General features: G+C 45.4%; 3 protein-coding genes across 4 annotated transcripts in view; 2 read left to right on the plus strand and 1 right to left on the minus strand.

Annotated features, from left to right (window-relative positions):
- arfgap3 (ADP-ribosylation factor GTPase activating protein 3) overlaps positions 1-6,522 on the plus strand; it is a 7,065-nt gene extending 543 nt beyond the window's left edge. The window contains exons 2-16 of the mRNA XM_077004858.1: positions 240-358; positions 511-583; positions 710-841; positions 1,873-1,953; positions 2,307-2,376; positions 2,458-2,517; positions 2,613-2,656; positions 2,771-2,910; positions 2,996-3,127; positions 3,238-3,369; positions 3,924-4,064; positions 4,158-4,281; positions 4,587-4,674; positions 4,990-5,114; positions 5,299-6,522. Of these exons, the coding sequence (XP_076860973.1) occupies positions 240-358; positions 511-583; positions 710-841; positions 1,873-1,953; positions 2,307-2,376; positions 2,458-2,517; positions 2,613-2,656; positions 2,771-2,910; positions 2,996-3,127; positions 3,238-3,369; positions 3,924-4,064; positions 4,158-4,281; positions 4,587-4,674; positions 4,990-5,114; positions 5,299-5,316 (1,479 nt within the window). The 3' untranslated portion in view covers positions 5,317-6,522. The remainder of the gene's footprint in view (positions 1-239; positions 359-510; positions 584-709; positions 842-1,872; positions 1,954-2,306; positions 2,377-2,457; positions 2,518-2,612; positions 2,657-2,770; positions 2,911-2,995; positions 3,128-3,237; positions 3,370-3,923; positions 4,065-4,157; positions 4,282-4,586; positions 4,675-4,989; positions 5,115-5,298) is intronic.
- Positions 6,523-6,600: 78 nt separating this feature from the next.
- On the plus strand, positions 6,601-12,161 carry ikbip (IKBKB interacting protein). Of its 2 annotated transcripts, none has more exons than XM_077004865.1 (3): positions 6,601-7,196; positions 7,275-7,392; positions 7,979-9,652. In XM_077004865.1, the coding sequence occupies exons 1-3, from the start codon at positions 6,964-6,966 to the stop codon at positions 8,798-8,800; spliced, it is 1,173 nt and encodes a 390-aa protein (XP_076860980.1). In that variant the 5' UTR covers positions 6,601-6,963; the 3' UTR covers positions 8,801-9,652. The 2 variants fall into 2 exon arrangements, with proteins under 2 accessions (XP_076860980.1, XP_076860981.1); XM_077004866.1 differs by lacking the exon at positions 7,979-9,652 and adding an exon at positions 10,726-12,161 and having other exon boundaries at positions 6,668-7,196.
- A 63-nt stretch (positions 12,162-12,224) lies between these two features.
- On the minus strand, positions 12,225-14,651 carry ckap4 (cytoskeleton associated protein 4). Its single transcript, XM_077004863.1, has 2 exons — positions 14,061-14,651; positions 12,225-13,582 (listed from the first exon to the last, which is right to left on the minus strand). Exons 1-2 carry the CDS (start codon positions 14,379-14,381, stop codon positions 12,419-12,421), a joined length of 1,485 nt encoding a protein of 494 aa, XP_076860978.1. The 5' UTR covers positions 14,382-14,651; the 3' UTR covers positions 12,225-12,418.
- Positions 14,652-18,403: the final 3,752 nt, after the last annotated feature.

The following is an 18,403-nucleotide window of genomic DNA, read 5'->3' on the forward strand; positions in this document are numbered from 1 at the left end:
CGTCACCGTATATAGGTTCGTTTTTATGTTTTCTGCGTCATGTATGAGGCGTCAAGTCTCAAACTTGGATATTTTTTGTGAAGTTTTAGTTTTCGTTTTTTTTTATAGGTTAATGATGACCAACGTTTAAACCGTGTTATAACTAAACTGATTTACATTAAAATAAGTTCGAGTACACAACGAAACAAAGAAGGAGGCGAGGTGTGTTTCTTTATTCTGTTTTTTATTTGCCCTCTTAGGCGTGTTTTGACTGCTCAGCAAAGAACCCGAGCTGGGCCAGCATCACGTATGGAGTGTTTCTGTGTATCGACTGTTCGGGGACGCATCGGTCACTGGGAGTTCACCTGTCCTTCATCAGGTAACATCTACTCACTCTCCTACGTGTCTTCTTGGCTCTCTGCGTGTTTGTTTTTGAGGGAGGGACATTGGACTAAGGTTTGGATTAAGGATGTAAGAGTTGGGGATTGAAAGACTTAACAGAAGTAAGCAATTGATAAATTACTTGGGCAGATCGACTGAGCTGGACTTCAACTGGTCCTGGTATCAGCTGCGGTGCATGCAGGTCGGAGGCAATGCCAGTGCGGTGAGTGCCCATCTACACGCAAAAGCTTTGTGTTATAAATTGCGTTTGCCAATTACTGGGGCATGTGGGTTCCTCGGCTTTTTAAACACACACAAGTGTCGAACTGTCACCATCATCTTCCCACAGACTGCTTTCTTTAACCAGCACGGTGGTGCCGATGGTGCAGCCAATGTCAAATATAACAGCCGCATAGCCCAGCTGTACAGGGAGAAGATCAAGAGTTTGGCCACGCACGCCACCAGGCACCATGGCACAGAGGTTACACACACACACACACACACGCCACCAGGCAGCATGACACAGAGATTACACACACACGCACACACACACACACGCCACCAGGCAGCATGGCACAGAGGTTACACACACACACACACACGCGCCACCAGGCAGCATGACACAGAGATTACACACACACACACACACACACACACACACACACACACACACACACACACGCCACCAGGCAGCATGGCACAGAGGTTACACACACACACACACGCCACCAGGCACCATGGCACAGAGGTTACACACACACACACACACACACACACGCCACCAGGCAGCATGACACAGAGGTTACACACACACACACACACACACACACGCCACCAGGCAGCATGACACAGAGATTACACACACACACACACGCCACCAGGCACCATGGCACAGAGGTTACACACACACACCCATGCCACGAGGCAGTATGGCACAGAGGTTACACACTCACTCCACCAGGCAGCACATCACAGAGGTTACACACACGCACACCTGTGTCACCAAACAGCACAGGACAGGGGATACACACACACGCACACTCACATCATCAAACAGCACGGCACAAAGGTTACACACTCACACACACACCCATACATATGCACACGCACAACTCAACTACAGGAAACATTGTCAAGCATGCTCAGATAAGCAACAGATATTGGATATACAATATCTGTACAACAAACTGCTCACTGTACTTTACTGATCCTACTGTTCTACCACATGCAATAACCATAACTGTTTACAACTACATACATTGCATATATATTTTTATATATTATTTATTTCTCTTGTATACCTGTATCTTATATATGTGTATTTCCTGACACTATTCTCTGCTGCTGTAAATTTCCCCGCTGAGGGATTAATAAAGGATTATCTTATCTTATCTTATCTTATATAAATGTGTACTTTGTGTATATCAGATAAAGAATTTTTATTGACAACATTCCTCTCCGTGTGTATCTCTCTCTCTCTCTCTCTCTCTCTTTCTCTCTCTCTCTCATTAGCTGTGGCTGGACAGTCAGGCTCCTCTGTCCCCTACGTCTCCTGGGGACAAGCAGGTAGACTTTTTCAGTCAACATACACAGGTGTGTATACAACCTTCAATTAGAAATATTGGATTTTTTTGCATGGTGTTGCATTGCCCATAATTGGTATTTTTTGCCTCCTCTTATTTAACTAAATCTCATGTCAGGTATAAAATCAGTGTGACCATCCTCTGGAATCCACTGTAATGGGCAAAATGAGTGCTCTTAAAATGCAATGGGTCATGATAGAAATTGCTGAGCATATTGGTTCCAGTGTCTCCCACGGGCTGGACTTTTCACCCACAAGGCCGTGGAGCAACTGCTGGTGGATCAGGGATTAACGGAGAAATAGAGATGGAGAGAGTGAAAGTGAGGGGCATAATCTGTGTTAATCCTGTCTATTCTGTCTCCAGAATGAAGCAAGCTCTGTACATCACACACTTCCATCAGTGGAGGCAAACCTTCATGACAACAATAACAATGGTATGATGAACCTGAGTGTGTGACTGGCAACCTGTTGTGTCTGCGTGTGTATCTGATAATTGCCGTAATTGTCATCTGCAGATAGAAACGAAGAAGGCCCCTCTGTTGAGCTCCTAAGTGTTTCTCCCAAGGCGGCTTTAGGTGAAGTGCATTGTGTTGTTTAAATGCACCGTAGGAAAGCTGTGTTAAGTGAATGTCTATGGTGAATGTTCATGGTGCTTTACTGTCTCCTACAGAGCCTTCTCTACTCAAAAAGAAGCCAGCTGCAGCCAAGAAGACCGTGAGTCTGGCGATCGTTGATTACTGTGTGGAACGGGGTAACGTGGGGAGGAACTAGGAGCCCAAGAAGGTCCGTGTTTTGCGTGCGTTTTAATGTTTGTTTTCTGCCGAGTAGCTGGGCTCTAAAAAAGGAGGCCTGGGAGCCCAGAAGGTGAGCAGCCAGAGCTTCTCGGCGCAGGAGAAGCGAGCGCAGGCCGCGGACAAGCTCCTGCAGGAGACCGCCCCCGAGACGGGCCCCAGGGCCAAGGAGCCAGCGTGAGTACCCGCCTCCCTCCTCCGCCCCGGGCCGCTCCGCTGACCCCTGACCCCTCTCTCGTGTCTCCGTGGGGCGACCCCTCAGTGCGGACTCTCTGCGGCTGGCCTACCAGGACCTGGAGCTGCAGAGGAAGAGGGACGAGGTGCGTCTGCAGAGGCTGGAGGGTCAGAAGAGGCAGCAGGCCGAGAGGCTGGGCATGGGCCTGCCCAGCAGGACGTGGGTGCAGTCTCTTAACACACGCATGCTCCTTTCTTGTTTCTTTCTGTCTGTTTTTGTGACCGTACCTCTCCATCGGTCTGCCTGTCCTCCTCCTTCCCGTCTTGTAGTGGAGTGTCCCACTCCGTCATGGCGGACATGCAGACTATTCAACAGGAGACGCCCACTATGTCTCGGTCCTCCCCTCGCTCCAGGAAGTACAGCGGGGACGAGGAAGAGGAAGAAGGACGATTTTCCTTCAGGTGAGATCTTGTTTACTAATCGGTCTGAATTACATTTTACATACAGATTACTAATCTGAATTGTTAGGTTGTAGACTGTGAGACTGGTTTGTATCATGACGGGGCAGAATTCAAAGCTGGGGTGGGATTTTTGAGAGAGCGGAAGTTGACCTCTATATGTGGGCTCTATATGAAGCATGTTTACTATTGTTTTTTCTATAAAATGGATCATGCCACAACTTGAAAACAAAACAGATTACTTGGGAGTGACAGAAATGTGACTGAAATGAAATCAACAGAGAATCACATTTAAGAAAGGCCTGTCACCCCACTTCAAAATAAAAGCAAAGACTCTTGCATTTTCCTCTCCCTACACAATAAAATTGATGGACACATGCGTTGAATTTCTAAAAGCCCTAAAATATATATTTTTTATTTCAGAATAAAATGGCTTCACTGAACAAAGGGGGGAAACCCCAGTCTTAACCCAGACTTGGCTTGACAATACAGGCTGTGGACACATTTGAGATTTGCGTTATGAAGTCTCAAATTTCTTTTTGTGCCCTGCCGCACAGAACCTCCTCTAGGTTTGCCGACAGTGCGGACCAGCCGTCTGACCAGTTCTTCTCGCAGTGGGCAGACGTCAAGAAAAAAGACGGCAAGAAAGCAGAACCTGACTTTTACTTGATCTCCAAGAGCTCTTCAACTGAAGAGAGGTTGGCTCCTTCCTCAGTCTGAACACTGCAGTGTGAAACTAACTACACCGTCTTCGAAACTCGGAAACATCCCTGTTTTGTTTTCTATCACAGGAGTACAGCTAGGAGAAAAGCAGACCCAGGTCCTGTATACGTCTCTGATGATGCCCAAAAAAAGTTTGGCGATGCCAAAGCCATCTCTTCCGACATGTTCTTTGGTAAACAGGACAATTCTGAGGTAACTTGCTGTGTTGCTGCCTTGTCTACATATGAGAGAACTACAAACGTGTTATTCAAAGTTTGAATCACATTTTATGTAAAACAGTATAACAGCTTAACTGTCTTTTTTTTTTGTCATTTTCGTGTCTCATTTCCTCTTTATGTTGCCTTTTTTTGCCATAAAAATGTTCTACATTTCATTGTTTACTGTTGTTTGCTATGTTAAAAGTGCTATTGTCAAGTCTGTGCCCTGAACAACGTGACGTTTGAGTGCTGCTCTAGCCGCGTCTGCCGTCTGACCCCCAGCTCTTCTGTTTTGGGCAGTTTGAAACGAGGGCCCGTCTGGAACGCTTCTCTGGCAACTCCGCCATCAGCTCGGCCGATCTGTTCGAGGACCAGAAGAAAAAGACAAGTGAGTGGATTAAGAGCCTTGCTTTTGCTTACAGGGGAGTTTTTAAGGAGTAGTCTTTGTGCTCACATGGTCCCTCGGCATTGGCCCTGAAAGTACATAAAAATAAGCAGCCACTAGGGAAGTTATTTTAATAGTTCTAAAGCTTCTGGTTCCCAGGGAGACGGAACAGCTTTAGACTTGGCCCAAGTTTTCTAGGTCTCAGAAGGACTGGGTTGGGTTGAAAGCATCGGTCGTTGTGAAGCATGGATCTGCGTGCTAGGTTGGACCGCTGGAACGTTTGGGCTCACAGTGGCGTTGTCTGTCCGTTTCCTGCAGGCAGTTCCTACAGTCTGACCAACGTGCTGCCCAGCGCTCCTGACATGGCCCAGCTGAAGATAGGGGTGCGCTCCGTCGCCGGCAAGCTCTCCGTCATGGCCAGTGGCGTGATGTCCTCCATCCAGGTCTGTTCACACCACATCACCCCTCGTCTGCATCTTCCTGCTGGTGGTGCCAGATAACAAGATTCTCTTGCTGGTTTTGGAAGCTTCGTATAGTCTTTAGATCTGGTTGGCAATGACTGTGTGTGTGTGTGTGTGTGTGTGTGTGTGTGTGTGTGTGTGTGTGTGTGTGTGTGTTCTTTTGCAGGATCGCTACAGCACATGAGGGTTTTGAGTGTAGAGAAGGACCAGAGTATCTTCAAATTGCAGCCTTTCATCACTAAGGAGAGATACCAAACTCCCCATACCTGCAGTTCACAACAGCAATACAGTGAAATATGATGCATACATGTAGCTTCATAGATTAGTTATGTAGACGGCCATTTTGTCTTGGAGCTACATACCCATCTCCGCTTGGGAGCAGACTGAAGGACACTGTGTGTGTGTGTGTGTGTGTGATGGATCCTTTCTTTTCAACCTAATTGAAAGCACACAGCATCTTGTGGGATTGAATGGCTTTACTTTAAGTGCCTTTATTTCTGGGGTGTAAATCTGCAGAGATTTCCACTCCTCTTTTTTATTTTCTTCATTCATTCTTTCATTGGGTTATATTTCCAGTAATACTGCAAACGTATGTGATTTAAATGACCGCTATAAGAAACGTTTAAACATTTGCTTTTATGAAGATTTAGTTAAAATGTTATGTTTATATTAATATAATGTTAGAGTAGTTTTTTCCCTGTCTATAGAATCAAAAGAAAAGCCAGTAAAGAGATTTCTTGCTGGCTGTTTATGGCAGAGAAACGTGTGCTTACAGATTTAGGATCAAGTAGATAAATGATCATTAGGCAGAATTATGATTAGGTGGCGATGTTAACAGCAGTTTGTTCCACCTGCGTTTATGGGAAGGATCACCTTTTGGCCCAGCGTTAAATGTATTACGTTGTTGGGCTGTGGGTAGAAGGGTTTTGCATAGACCAATATACAGAAATGGAAGTCATGACGAGAAATGACAACTGGCCCTTGTAATGTCGCTCTTCAACCAGGGGAACCTTTTTTGGTTATCATTTGTAGGTTCAGCCATTTGCAAGGGCAGCTGTTGCTTGATATTGTATGCACTACACATTGTTTATAGTGTTTCATAGTCAGCTGCACATTGTGTAAACTTTATGCTAAGTATATTGATAGCGTTAAAATACAATGAAGACTGTTTAGAAAAGTGTTTAACATACCAGTCATTTCTTCTGAGAAGAAAAGCTGAAACAGAAATCCTAGTTCAAGAATGTTTTCAAGCCCTATGCCTCGTTTAGCATCTGCAAACGATGGCAAACAGCATTAAAATGATAAAAGTGAAGGGTCTGGTGGTGGTGGTGAGAACATATTGGTGTAAACTTTATAATTCAAGATTAAATAAAGGTTCAATTCGTGTGAAGTCTCCGTTTTGTTGTACATTTTGTTGGCCTCATCGAGGGGGGGGGGACATTGGACATTCGTGTGGAAATGTCCGAGCCGTTACCTGTAAAGCTTTTAGGGAGATATATTTTTAATTCAAGAAAATATAAACGTGCCAGCGAAGTCTTGCCACTTTCAGACGAAACATGGGCGTCGAAGGTGGTGAAAATAAAAAAGGCCGGACTCGGCTGTGAGGGGCTGCAACGTGGCTGGCGTCTCTACTCGACAAAAAAACTCCCAGGAAGTAGAAGAACATCAAGCGGACTTGATGGAGTGACCACGACCTCCCTAATCCCATTTAGACAGCACTGCACCTTTAATCCCTCATGTTACAAATCTGACGCCTTAAGCCGCGGTTATTGCACAGAGGGAAACAGCCTGAGGTGCCAAAGTTTGAGAAACACCTTCAGTAGTTTCCAACATGCCGAGCAATGAAGTAAAGCACAGAAAAGGGAAACCTGGTGCACCACCCAAAGAAGACGAGAATACCGACACAAAGCGATGTTTCCGAGATCAAGTCAAGAAGGACGGAGTAAACCCGTCCGAGCAAAATAGTTCTGGTGCTGGAAAAAGTTGCGTTCGCTCTTCGTCTTCGCTGGATCTCAAAACTTTAGTGAGCTTTGTGTCTCTGAGTGCATGCTTGGTGCTGGCGTGGTAAGTCCCCTCACAGAAATACGTTTTTATGCTAAAACAAGTTGCAAAGCCTACGTGATACAAGTTTCTGTTTTTCAGGGTTGCTTTTCAGCAGCATGCAAGATTTATCGAGGTTGAAGAGAAACACAGATATTTATACGAAAAGGCGGCCGATCTACTGGACCTAGAAGAAAAAGTGAGCGCTGTGTCCAAAAAGGTTGGTATCAATGTTCCTTGGTTGTGTTTACATCTGGGTTATGTTCGGTAGAACAGTAAAGGAGTCCACGAGCAAGCTTCTAAAGCATAAGGTATCCTGAATTTTGCAAAAAAAAATTTTACAATCCTGTAAAATGTGGCTGATCTTATTAAACTACAGATTTTATTCCAGTCCCAATATATAATCGATTTTTTCAGAGACGCGTAAATACAAAAGCAGGGTTAGAATATGAGGTTAGGAGGGAACTCCTCTGGACTTTGTCAAAGTTGGAGGTTGTCCACCTGACCTGGACAGAAATTGGTTAATACAAAAAGAAAAGACAGTAAATTGACTTTGTTCAAGGACTGAAGACCTTTCCAAGGTGCCCAACTCAGTGGCTGCATACTCACTTGTGTTTTTGAAACAAACAAAATAGTAAAATTATGATGTCACGAATACGCGAGAATATGTAGTCTTATTATTCAGTATCATAAGGCCTGAGGTTTGGTTCAGATGTGGCGTTTCGGATGCGCAGAGCAGTGTGAATGTGAATGAGAGACACACCAGCACTGCAGCCACAACAGCCTGTCTTCTGTTGTGGATGCAGCTGGAAGCTTCTGAAGACCATCTGAAGGGGGCGCTCTCCACCAGCACTCTGCTTACAAGACTCGAACAGGACGTTGCATCCCTCAACAACGTCGTCACGGCAATACAGGAGGACCAACACGCTTCTTCCCGCCAGCTTCAAAGCGCGAACAGACATTTTCTGAACGTGACTGAGACGTGGCAGGGCGGCCTGGCTTCCGTGACCGACGGCCTGGTGGCGCTGAGGTCCGAGTCTCGCTCGGCCCACGGGCGCGTGACGGAGAGCGTGAACGAGGCGGAGAGCCGTCTGCGCGCCCTCGCCGAGCGTCTGGAGGAGCTGGAGGACAGTACGAGGAGAAACGCCCGGGCGTTAGAGCGCACGGAGGACGAGGACGCCCGGCGCGTCCAGGAGCAGCTGGACTGGAACACGGGCCAGGTGGAGAGGCTTCGCGAGCGCCTCTCCCAGCTCTCCCGGCACGACGCCGAGCTCCAGGAGAAGCTGGACGAGACGGCGCCGCGGGCCCAGGAGTGCGCCGCTCACCTGCCCGCCGTGGAGGAGGCGGTCCGGTCCATCCTGAGGCTTGGTGCCGACCTGAGCTCCATCCAGGAGAGGATGGAGGCGCTCACGCTGCAGGTGCTGGGTACTGAGGACAGCATGCTGAAGGCACTAGGCCAGATCCTGGAGCTCAGACGGACGCTGGACGAGCTGAAGGTGGAGCACGACGGGCTGCCACCCATCCTGGAGGCGGAGAAAGAGCTCCAACACACACCCACAGTGCCGGACTCTGGGTGGGAGAAGCCCGGACCTGATGGAGGAAAGGACTCGGAAAGGTCTAGTGGCTGAAAGCATTAGGCAATTTTATCATGGTTTAGAGGAGAATGAGTTTCCGGAGTATGTACTAGATAATACTGATGGCCAGAGCACAGAATCTGAAGAGCACTCTGGGACTAAGCTAAATGAATTGCTCTGATTTTATTCAATATACGTATGAACACTGACATTCAGTTTACTACACAACTACATCTTAATCCATTTGGGTTTGTTCTGTACCTGCTCTTCATGTTGTAAACCAAACGTCTGTATAATATAGATTCATAAGTAAGGACACCACACCAGGGAGCAAAGTACTTTTTCACTTGCTACTGACCTGAGGCCCTGACTAGTGCGTTCATTACTAAATTACTTCAAGGGTCCTGCAACATAGTTGCTTCCATTACCTCATGGTAGGGCTGTACGCTGTATTTTTTTGCTAACCATTATTAGCAGTACTGATCTTTTCACTCATTCCAATCAATCAGATGTTCCAGATGAATGTAAAGCGGTTCAGTCAAAGTTATATAGACCAGCCTTTAAGCATGTCACAGCAAGGGTGCTTTGTCATACTGCAAGACCTACTGCAGCTAGAGTGTGTATGCAGCACAATCACCATGTGGTATTTCTGCCCATTTTGTGCAGCCTTACACCACAGCCTTGGTTCAGAGAAGTCATTACCAGTCCCACTACAGTGTTTATACTCGTATGGCACTGCAGAACCTCACTGATATACTGTCTATTATGAATGTAACAGAACTGGTCTTTATGTATAAAATAGGCTACAACATTGAACAGGGTTTTTCATTTTCATTTTGGGTACTCGATTTCACTTGTATTCTCGTTTATGCAAAAATATGCAAATAAATTATATAAGCATTTGGATATGGTTTTTGTATGGTATATTTTTGACTATGTATTTTTTGCGTGGACCTGCACTGTAACATGAATCGGCATTTGATGTTCTTATGAGTCTAACCTATTGAGAAATATCCTGGATTGTTCACAGGTCATGGTACTGTCTAAAACGGATCTCTTCTGTTGTCTAAAATAAGGCAACATTTAAACATTTTATTTTAAATATCAGTTTCAAACTAGTGCATAAATAAGTATGGAAAAGTATTAAAGTATTAGTCCACAGTCCAATATACTGTATTTCCAGTATACTGCCATGCCCATGGCATATAGGTTATTACTGATCAGGTATGGGTGATGTTTCCAAAAAAAATTTGCGAGGCAGGAGAAGGGGTGTGTCTAGACAAATTTGTGTATGATATGGTTTGCACATGTGTAAGTTGTGTGTGAATTGTTTGATGAAACTGTCTTCTTGCAAAGATGTAAAGGAAACTTCATTAAGCCAAGATTTTAAAAAAATTACACATTCCAGTTTCCTGGCAACTCAAATAGCTAATTTGAATAAAAATAAGTTTACTCAAGTGTTTGTTGTGCAGTTGTTCTCTGTCTGTGGCCTTGGAAGTCAAACACCTCATGTGTCTCTGTGCCCTAGTACAGCTGTTCTATAAAAGTGTTGTACTGTTTTGGATCCTCTCAGCGAATGGTGTTGTATTGGCAGCTACTAATATATGTGTTCCCAAGTAATGGCAGTGTACCTACACCAGTGAACACAGTGGAAAAAAGATGATGTTTGGAGCTGTGAAGTAATTGATGAGTTTTGTGGTGTACAATAGAAAGAGCTTCCTATTCTGAGCTTAGCTGAAATAGCTGTGCTAACACCACGCTAAGGAAAACTTGGACTTTCATGAGTTAACTCAGTAGTGTAGAAAAGAGAAAGACCTTTGACATTGTGTCTCCAGCAGCCTGATTTGACATCAGTTTTAACCCGTAAAGCATATGCACTTATGTTGGAGATGAATGTCCAAAAGGCTGCTGGAGTTGATGGTCCTTACTAAGTGAAACGATCCCTCACTCTGTCTACGTGTCTCCTCCCTCGGGTGTAGTGCGAGAACGTCCAGGTGGTGCTTGGGAACCCGGAACCGCGCTCCTCCCTGTCTCGTCTGAGCGGCCTGGAGCGGGAGGTGGCCCGGCTGAGGGAGTGGACGTCCGGCGCCCCCGAGAGACGGCGGCAGCAGCAGGAGAAGCTCTCGGAGCTGACGCGCGCCGTGGAGCGCATCGAGAACCGCACCACCGCCATCTCCAGCGACATGGCGGCGAAGGTGGCTGCGGTCCGGACGGACGTGAGACGCATGGCGGGGCTGGAGGACGAGGTGGGCGGCCTCCTGGCTCAGGCGGCCGCGCTGGAGGAGAAGCTGGCGCAGGCCGAGAGGCTTATGGTGAAGCGCGTGGCCGAGCTCCTGGCCTCCAGCATCGACCGCGTCTCCGGGCTGAAGAGCTCCGCGGAGAAGAACGCGCAGGACCTGGAACGGCTGCGCAGACGTTTGCCGGAGCTGGCCGCCGCAGACAAGAACCTCTTCGAGCGCATCCTGGCCGTGGAGAGCGGCCGGGCCAAGCTGGTACGGACGGTGACCTTTGCGAGTGACCTCCGACCCAAGGTGTTCACCCTCAAACGGGACTTTGGCATGCTGGAGCCTCAGCTGACCGACCTGACCCTGAGGATCGGCCAGCTGGCGGAAGAGGTCATGAAAAGGGAGGAAGACATAGCGCAGATGAAGGAGAGTTTGGCTAACTTCATGGCTCTGCGGGAGGAGCTGACTGTGAAACCAACATCTAGTGATGTTCTACACCAGAATGATCTCAGTCAAACCCTCACTCAGACAGATTAGGGCAGGATTTTGGTTTTAATTTTTAAATTATAATTTAAAGATGTTTTACATTTATATATTTAAGATGTTGATAGAAATGTGGGAATAGTAATGGTAAATAGTAAATTTTAACAGCAGCTTGTTGTAGAGGTTTAACAGGAATGAAAGTTTTCTTAAATATGTCCCCTAGTTAAAAATGTGAAGTTTACATAATTGTAACCAGACATAAGGATATACAGATGTGAAATTGATCATGATGCCTACTGCCAACATTCTCAGTCAGGACGAATGCCTTGTGTGTGTATGTTGCCTTGTTCAAAACCGTGACTTGTTCAAACCCATTATCTCTTAACTGTATAATAAATTGAGTGTTACAAAAGGAAACTGTTGGGGGACAGGGGGTGTTGTGTTTGGAGCACTGCAGTGTGTTGGCCCTCATGAGCCAATCAAAAGGTAACGTGTGTGTGTATGTGTGTGTAGCTCTCTAGTTGTCCGTCATCACATTGAAATGTCACACATTTTGCTGTGACAGTTTGAAAGCTGTCCATGAATGGTTGGTTAAACTGGTTCTTTAAGATTTTTTTGAAACTGCAAAATGCAATTTTCAGGCTTCTTACTCTGGCAAGATAGTTGAAGAATTAAAAATATGAATACAAATAAATGTTGTTCTTTAAGTTTGTCTCAGTGTTGTTTCTAACATAACAGTATGGGTTTTGGGTTGCATAAAACATTAACAATTTATTAATGTTTTAAATATTTTATTGGAAAGAACAGCAATCATGACATTCAAAACGTGGGTTGGGTTTGTAGGCCAACCTGTAATAATAAAGTAAACGCAGGTGAAAAACTACAGTGCAGGCTGCATATTTCTCTAATTCACAGACTCAGTCCACCTGTCTCTGCTTTAAAACATCTGACCTCCTCCCTTGAATTACTGCCTCTCCTCTCCCTCAAGATCCTCGACCTCGGCTGTCTCCTCCTCTATTACTACCTCGTCCTCAACAGCCTCCTCTGTTGGCAACTCTTCCTCTGCCTCCTCTTCCTGTATGGTCTCCTCATTCTCGACGGCATTCTTCTCCCCTGCAGTGTTCTCTGCTTCTGGGATGACCAGCCTCTGCTCGATGGCTTCCAGCCTGCCGTTAGTGTCCTCCAGAGCGGCCACGCTGGCCTGAAGCTCCACCAGGCTTCTCCTCAAGGCCTCCAGCTCCTCTGTCAGCGCCTGTTTCTCCTTCTCTGCTGCCTGACCATGGGCAGCGAGGGCGCTCTCGTGAGAGTCATGTTTGGAGAGCAGGGCCTCGAGTCTGCTTGCCTGTTCTGCAGTAGAGGAGACCTGGTCACTTGCGTCATCCTCTACAGCCTTGATTCTGACCTCAAAGTCGTCTCCCCTCTTCTCAGCCTTAGACAGTTCTCCTCTCAGCTCCACCTGTAAGCTCTCGAGGCTCTCGCTGGCCTGGACCTGCCCATCCTGGAGGCTCTGGACCCGGTCGGACATGGCCTGCACGCTGACCTGGGCTGCAGACACCTCTTGTCTCAACTGCTGAGCAGTGCTCTGCACCAAAGTTCTCACCTCCTCTATCTCTTCGGCCAAGGACGCCACCTCCTTGTTTCTGGTCTGCAGCTCCGTGCCCACCGACGTGATCTGCTCCCTGAGCACACCCATGTTGCCCTCCGCCACCTCACTGGCGGTGTGGAGGTCGGCCACCGCCGTGGTGATGGACACGAGTTCGTGTTTCAGGAGACCGGGTTCGCTGTGCTCCTCCATCTTGGCTCGGAGCTCGCCCAGCTGGGCCTGCGTCTCGCCCTGCGCCTCGGCGAACTCCGCCACGCTCTCGCCGATGGAGCGGCTCAGCTCTGCCAGCCGCTCCTCCAGGGTCCGCTCCAGCGAGGAGAAATCGTTCTCCCGCGCCTCCTTCACTTCGCGGATGCCCTCCGACAGGTCACGGAGGATTTCGTTCTGGAGCTTCTGGAGCACCTCCTCCACGCGACGCGTCTCCACCTCCCCCTTTCGCACGGCCCGGTTGGTGTCTTCCAGGTCAGCCTGGCCACGGACCACCACGGCCTCCAGTCTCCCAACGGAAGAGCTCATAGCGTTCACCTGGACCGGACCAAAGTGAAGGCCGTTAGTCTTTATCATCTCTACATCACTGAAACAATGTGTCAACACCGCATGCATACCTATGCTGTATAGCCAACTGGGGCAAGCATACAGAAACTAGTCTATTTAATTTCCTGTTTATGTTTTTGGTGACCAATCTGATGAATGTTTACATATTATATAATATTGAGATGCAACTCGAGAGCAGTGCCAATGGGTGGAGGTTTAATTCTCTAATTCTAATTCAAATGGCCTGAGGCATATCCGTGTAAGTTAAACTTATATGAATAAGTTAAGGAATAAGGAATATACCTTATTCTTCAACAATGTACCTATAGGCCACGGACCAAAGGTGTTTTCTCACTGCAAGTTTCTTCTGTTTAATGTTCATTCTTTCACATGCATGGTGTATAACCCAAGTAAATGTCACTCAATGATTCAGACCAGTTAAAGGTCTCGAATAAAAGGAGTGTCCTACCTGCTGAAGTGCCCGGTCCACTTTCGGGAGAACTTCGGCGCTCTTCTGTATCGATTCTTCATTTCGTAAACTGATTTGTTTGACCTCTTTTAGCGCATGTTGGACATAAAACGATGCCAAACCCGCTCCAGCGATTAAACCTAAATAATACAATGCGGACAGAAACTTAGAAAACCTCCCTGGTCCGGACCTGGAGCTGGAACCGGTCGTGTTGTCCGCTTTGCTGACTTTGGGGCTCTTCTTCGCCACGTCATCTTGATGGTTTGAAAGGGTTTTGGACTCGTTGGAGTTCGTATTCTTATTCCTGTTTTTCGTAGGCATGTCGGTACCGGTTCCTCGCAAACACAACAGAACCGGGCTAGTCCGAGGATGTGGCGGATTGAGCGGATCACGGATGGTGTGGTGTCTGTTAAGAAGGGACGTCCCTATGAACCTCTAAACCACAGGATAGCCCACATGAACTGGGACCAGCACACATACACCATTTCCTGCTTCAGCAGACGACACGTCTACTATAGGCTGAACCCCACTAGTTAAATATGAGGAAGATCATTTCAGAGTAAAGTCTTCCTCCAAGTTAGAGTTTCATTGAATTTCCATCGCATGTCCTAAAGATGCCGCATATACGTGAGCTGTTCATTCTATTCTTATAAACCCATAGGTTATTAATCAGTTTTTTAGTCGGGAAAATGTCAAATGTTTCAAAAACAACACAAGCATATCAATAAATTAAGCTGTCTTATATTATATTCTGCTATAATGTTTTGGTTTTTACGTTCAGGTTTAGTTTTGTGGTTTGCGACTGTTTGTATGACGCTTGCACGCCTCCATTTCACTAGGCGCTATAATTGATCTAATTACTCACAAAAAGACGAAAAATGACTCAGTTACTCTCACGGTCTTCAGTGAAATCTCGCCTGTTTAACATCTACTACAAATGACACGAAACTCATAGTTTTTTTCTGTTTGCAGCCTCATATTGGGAATAAAAACTTTTTGTGCGTCGGTTTCGCGTTTCACTCGCGCGCCGCGCCCGTCCGACGTGGCAGCTCAAAGCGCGCCCACGTGCCGGAGGAAGCGTGTTTACTGGACGTTTACAGGGCATAAGCTGTGCTCAAAAAAATAAGTTGGAGGACTTTTTATTAAATACTACTGAATTCATGTTTGAATTTAAAATTAATTGTATTGCTTTTTGTATGCATTTTAATGAAATCAGTGAATACTTAATGAAACACAAATTCCAAAGTAAAGTATACATAATTTCATACATCCAGTCATACACAGACCAATGGAAATCATGTCCATATACAGATGAAATAGTTGTATGTGTATTAAGTATGTGCATGAACATTTATAAAAGACACATCAATGCATCGCTGAAACATTTCAAAAGGCCAATGTAGAAAAAAAGTACATACTATATAGATATACATTGGCCTGTGTGTGTGTGTGTGTGTGTGTGTGTGTGTGTGTGTGTGTGTGTCCGTACTGTGACAATTACCAATAAGATCAGAGAAACAGGGACAGGAGCAATTTAGATGGACCAGACCACTGAACCATATCTTAGTGTGTTTACTCTCAAAACAATTATACAAAACTAGGAGCACTAGCACAGAATAAGTACAAATAAAACCAACAAACCAGCCAGTGCTCTTTTTGTGCATCTCACCCAGCACCCAACAGAACTAATTGAGTTTTATTTCCCCAGACTTCTCCCTTTAGGAGTGGTTGTAATGTCCATTGGCTACCTTTATATTGGCCTATAGGGAAAATAAGTCTATAGGGAAAAGGACAGCATTGACATTCAGACATGTTTAGGATGGAATTGATGCTCTGGGTGAGCAGAGAATAATACAATACAAAGAAAGATGAAAAGATGCCGTGTAGCAGGCAGTTATAGGAAATGAATAATCAAGTACACTGAAGAATTGAAGCTCCACAAAACCTTTCTGAGAAGTTTCTCCACTTTGGCTTTGCAGGGATCGTGTGTTTGCCAAATGTAGTTTACTTTGTTGTTGAGAAGTCTAGGTGAGTATAGTCATGCTCCCTAATTCACCCTTCTGAAGATTTTCAAATATTCATAAAATATGAACATCATTTATTACACATCCATGTTTTTAGGATCAGCCTCTCATTATAGGTGACAGTATGTGGGACAAGAAAACATTAGATATTGATGAAATAATCTAAATGTGCATCAGCTATCTAAAATTTACTTTAAATTCTCTTTTCTTCTGAGCATGGTTCCCAAGTTACGTTTGCTGAGCTTGGCAAAATCCCCCATCCCCAAGTGTTTCAGCAGAAAACAGCCCTTTCTCATCACAACAGTCCAGGGTAAAGCTCAGGACTTCATGTTGTGTGAAAGTGTGGTCTGAGAACAAGCAAGAAGCTGAAGGAAAATATCCCACAATGGTCAAGAAAAAATCATTTGGAAAAAAAAGTTCAAACCTGTGGCTGTCTCCTTCACTGGAGGAGGAGACTCAGCATGTTCATGGAAAGAGGAACGTGAAGATGTAAAGAGCCTCCTCAAACACGCTGGTCTGCAACCACACACCCAATACTGGACTGTGAAGTGTACAGGGGATGCTAACAATTGTTCAGTGGTCAATGCACATTTGAACACGTATTTATTTTAGCAGACTCTGTATTCCAAAGTCAATGTTGGAGTAATATTTGTTTTCCAGTGGAAGCGTCTGGACCTTAAACAAACCTTTACTTTTTATGAACATTACATATGATATTTAGCTCTACAGTTACCAGATCACTTTATCAAGAAAAAGTTAACCCGTCTTTTTAGGGTTCACACACACATAGTGTGGGAACCCTATTGTAATTGTTAGGGTTTTTCTTTCTTATTATTATTCTTTGTCCCATTTTTTGACCTAAAACGTATTGTGCAGCCTAGACCGTAATGCCTAGAAACCCCAAACTTGGCAAAAAGGTTCAGTTAACTCCAAGGACCAGATTCCCATACAGGGACCCAAATTGGCCTGATGGTGGCGCTATAGCAGACCATATTGACTTTTTGTCCATATCTCCTACACCGTAAGTCCTAGAACCAAAATTCCAGTTCCTATACATTCCTTGACTAAATTCAATAGGACAATTAATATACAACCATTAAGCTCCGCCCACTTAGATTTCGAGTTAATTTGCATAATGTGCAAAATCACACACATATTTGAGCGCAAACTAGTCCCTGGATTTTTCACATACATGCACATATGTGGTATCAAAACGTTCAGAAGAGTCTGAACTTTAAAATCTATCCAACAAAAATGCTAATTTCTTCACTACCTAGTCAGTATAAGCCAATCAAATGAGGAGGCGTAAATTCAATAGTAAATTTTGCGCATATGGAGCTCTAACTTAAGAAAACTTGCATGTAATGAGATGGCACTTCACAGACAGCTTCCCTGTGAGGGTCTGGGGCAGCTCGCAGAGGTTGCCATACCTCACCTGCTAGGGGGCGCTATAACATGCAAAAATTTGCCCCATGCACTCAGATTGGCCGATCCACATGAAACTTGGCAGACATCATCTATGGGCCTCTGGGAACCAGGTCCTAAAGCAGACACTCCATACTTCCAAAATGGCTGACGTAATCGGCCAATCAGTGATCGGCACGCGTTTGACAGGCTTACCATTGGTCGATCTGCACGAAACCTCTTGGGTGTGGACAAGTGCACGCCCCCTATGACATAATCCAGCCAGGTGTCGATTGGCCACTGGGGGGCGCTATTGCAAAAAAAGCAAGTGTATCCCCTACATAATTCCACTTGGGAACATGCAATTGGACTCTTTTGATTCCTTGCAGTAGTGCGAACAACTTTCCCATTACATGTCCTATTAAAAAATGCACAGTTTATTTACAGTTAATAATAGTTTGAAATCATCACTTTTCATACTCCTCCTAGGATTTTCATACTATCATGTCAAGCAAAGTCTTATAATACTCTACAGAGTGTGAAATCAAAAAACAATCTAAAGATTTTGGATTTGAGGACACTTATACCTGCTAAATATTTTTTTAATGGACAGCATCGATACATATAATATTCATATTCTTAAAGCTCTTTCATATTTTACCCAATTCTGACCAAAATGCACAAGCCCATTCAGAATCCCATCCTGAACAAATTTGTCAAGTTTCATCTAAATCGGTTATCGTATGGCTCTACAGTGCAGTATTATATACAATGCATAAGAATGCATGTAAAGTCCCTCTGTCACCTTCTCCTTCTCACACGCACGCAAGCTGAAACTCACACTCTCAGTCTCTCTCACACTCTCACCCACATTCCCCCTCCCATCTCTGTGCCCTAAGTAAACATTGCTCTGGC

The sequence above is a fragment of the Brachyhypopomus gauderio genome, chromosome 5, assembly GCF_052324685.1.
Source record: "Brachyhypopomus gauderio isolate BG-103 chromosome 5, BGAUD_0.2, whole genome shotgun sequence".
Taxonomy (NCBI): Eukaryota; Metazoa; Chordata; class Actinopteri; order Gymnotiformes; family Hypopomidae; genus Brachyhypopomus; species Brachyhypopomus gauderio.

Bases quoted from the DNA above. Each gene is read 5' to 3' on its own strand.
- ikbip (XM_077004865.1), top strand. From the start codon at position 6,964: ATGCCGAGCAATGAAGTAAAGCACAGAAAAGGGAAACCTGGTGCACCA. The intron at 7,197-7,274 runs GTAAGTCCCCTC...TCTGTTTTTCAG, and splicing joins GCATGCTTGGTGCTGGCGTG to GGTTGCTTTTCAGCAGCATG. The intron at 7,393-7,978 runs GTTGGTATCAAT...TTGTGGATGCAG, and splicing joins TGAGCGCTGTGTCCAAAAAG to CTGGAAGCTTCTGAAGACCA.
- ckap4 (XM_077004863.1), bottom strand. From the start codon at position 14,381: ATGCCTACGAAAAACAGGAATAAGAATACGAACTCCAACGAGTCCAAA. The intron at 13,583-14,060 runs GTAGGACACTCC...GGTCCGGTCCAG, and splicing joins TGGACCGGGCACTTCAGCAG to GTGAACGCTATGAGCTCTTC.